Genomic DNA, 901 nt, shown 5'->3' with positions numbered 1-901 from the left:
CTGGTAGTCATGGGCTGAATGAGGGACAGTCTCTGGTAGTCATGGGCTGAATGAGGGACAGTCTCTGGTAGTCATGGGCTGAATGAGGGACAGTCTCTGGTAGTCATGGGCTGAATGAGTGACAGTTTGTCGTCTTTCCGACAGCCTCTCCTCCGACTGCTACGATTGGGGCAGCCGCCACAGCAGCTTCACCGTGCACACCAACAGCGACGAGCAGCGCCTGACGGCCACCGCTGCCACCGGCGGGGAGCTCCACCCTTACCCATGATCTCCCTCTTCGCTGTACAGCATCACTCTGCACTTTGACGGCAATCAGTTATTGTGTTTCTTATCATCACTGACGTGTAAAGGTTTGTAGAGTCACAGTAAGACAGAAAACAAACCAAAAAAAATACCAGAATGTTACGCAGGGTTCCTCGCATTCACGTTAGTCTGGATCAACGGGAACTTATTTCCAGGATAGAACCTGACTTCCTGTCCGCTCTCTCTCTCTCTCTCTCTGTGTGTGTCGCCGTTCTCTTCGGGAACAACAACCTTCGAGCTCCACGCTGAAAATGTCAAGTTCTGAAGATAATTTGCCGTCGCCAACGATTGGTGAAAAACTAAATAACAATGAATCAAACCTCTTAACTTTAAGAACAAACATTCAGTTTTCCTGCTCAATTTTTTGGACCGATACCCAACCAGGCGCGGATTACTGCCCAGGCTAAAGCACAATGATTAAAGGGGGGGTGGGGGGCTCCCACAACGAGCAGCCTAGGGGCCCCTGACCACCTCAAAGCGCTGGCACACCAACCCGATAAACGGCCGTCGGACAGTCTGGTGAGGTCGGTGACTCGAGTCTGTGTTTTCCGTGCCGTCGTCCATCGGAGGAGCTGTCGGCCTTCATTTGGGCCAATTT

The 901-nt window shown here is 51.8% G+C and overlaps 1 protein-coding gene across 1 annotated transcript in view; it reads left to right on the top strand.

The window, feature by feature from the left end:
- gpr137bb (G protein-coupled receptor 137Bb) overlaps positions 1-268 on the top strand; it is a 24,657-nt gene extending 24,389 nt beyond the window's left edge. Inside the window, exon 7 of the mRNA XM_078271831.1 lies at positions 145-268. Within this exon, the coding sequence (XP_078127957.1) occupies positions 145-268 (124 nt within the window). The remainder of the gene's footprint in view (positions 1-144) is intronic.
- The last annotated feature ends 633 nt before the right edge of the window (positions 269-901 follow it).

The sequence above is a fragment of the Sander vitreus genome, chromosome 2 (genome assembly GCF_031162955.1).
Source record: "Sander vitreus isolate 19-12246 chromosome 2, sanVit1, whole genome shotgun sequence".
Classification (NCBI taxonomy): domain Eukaryota; kingdom Metazoa; phylum Chordata; class Actinopteri; order Perciformes; family Percidae; genus Sander; species Sander vitreus.
This window is presented reverse-complemented; position numbering and strand designations above follow the sequence as displayed.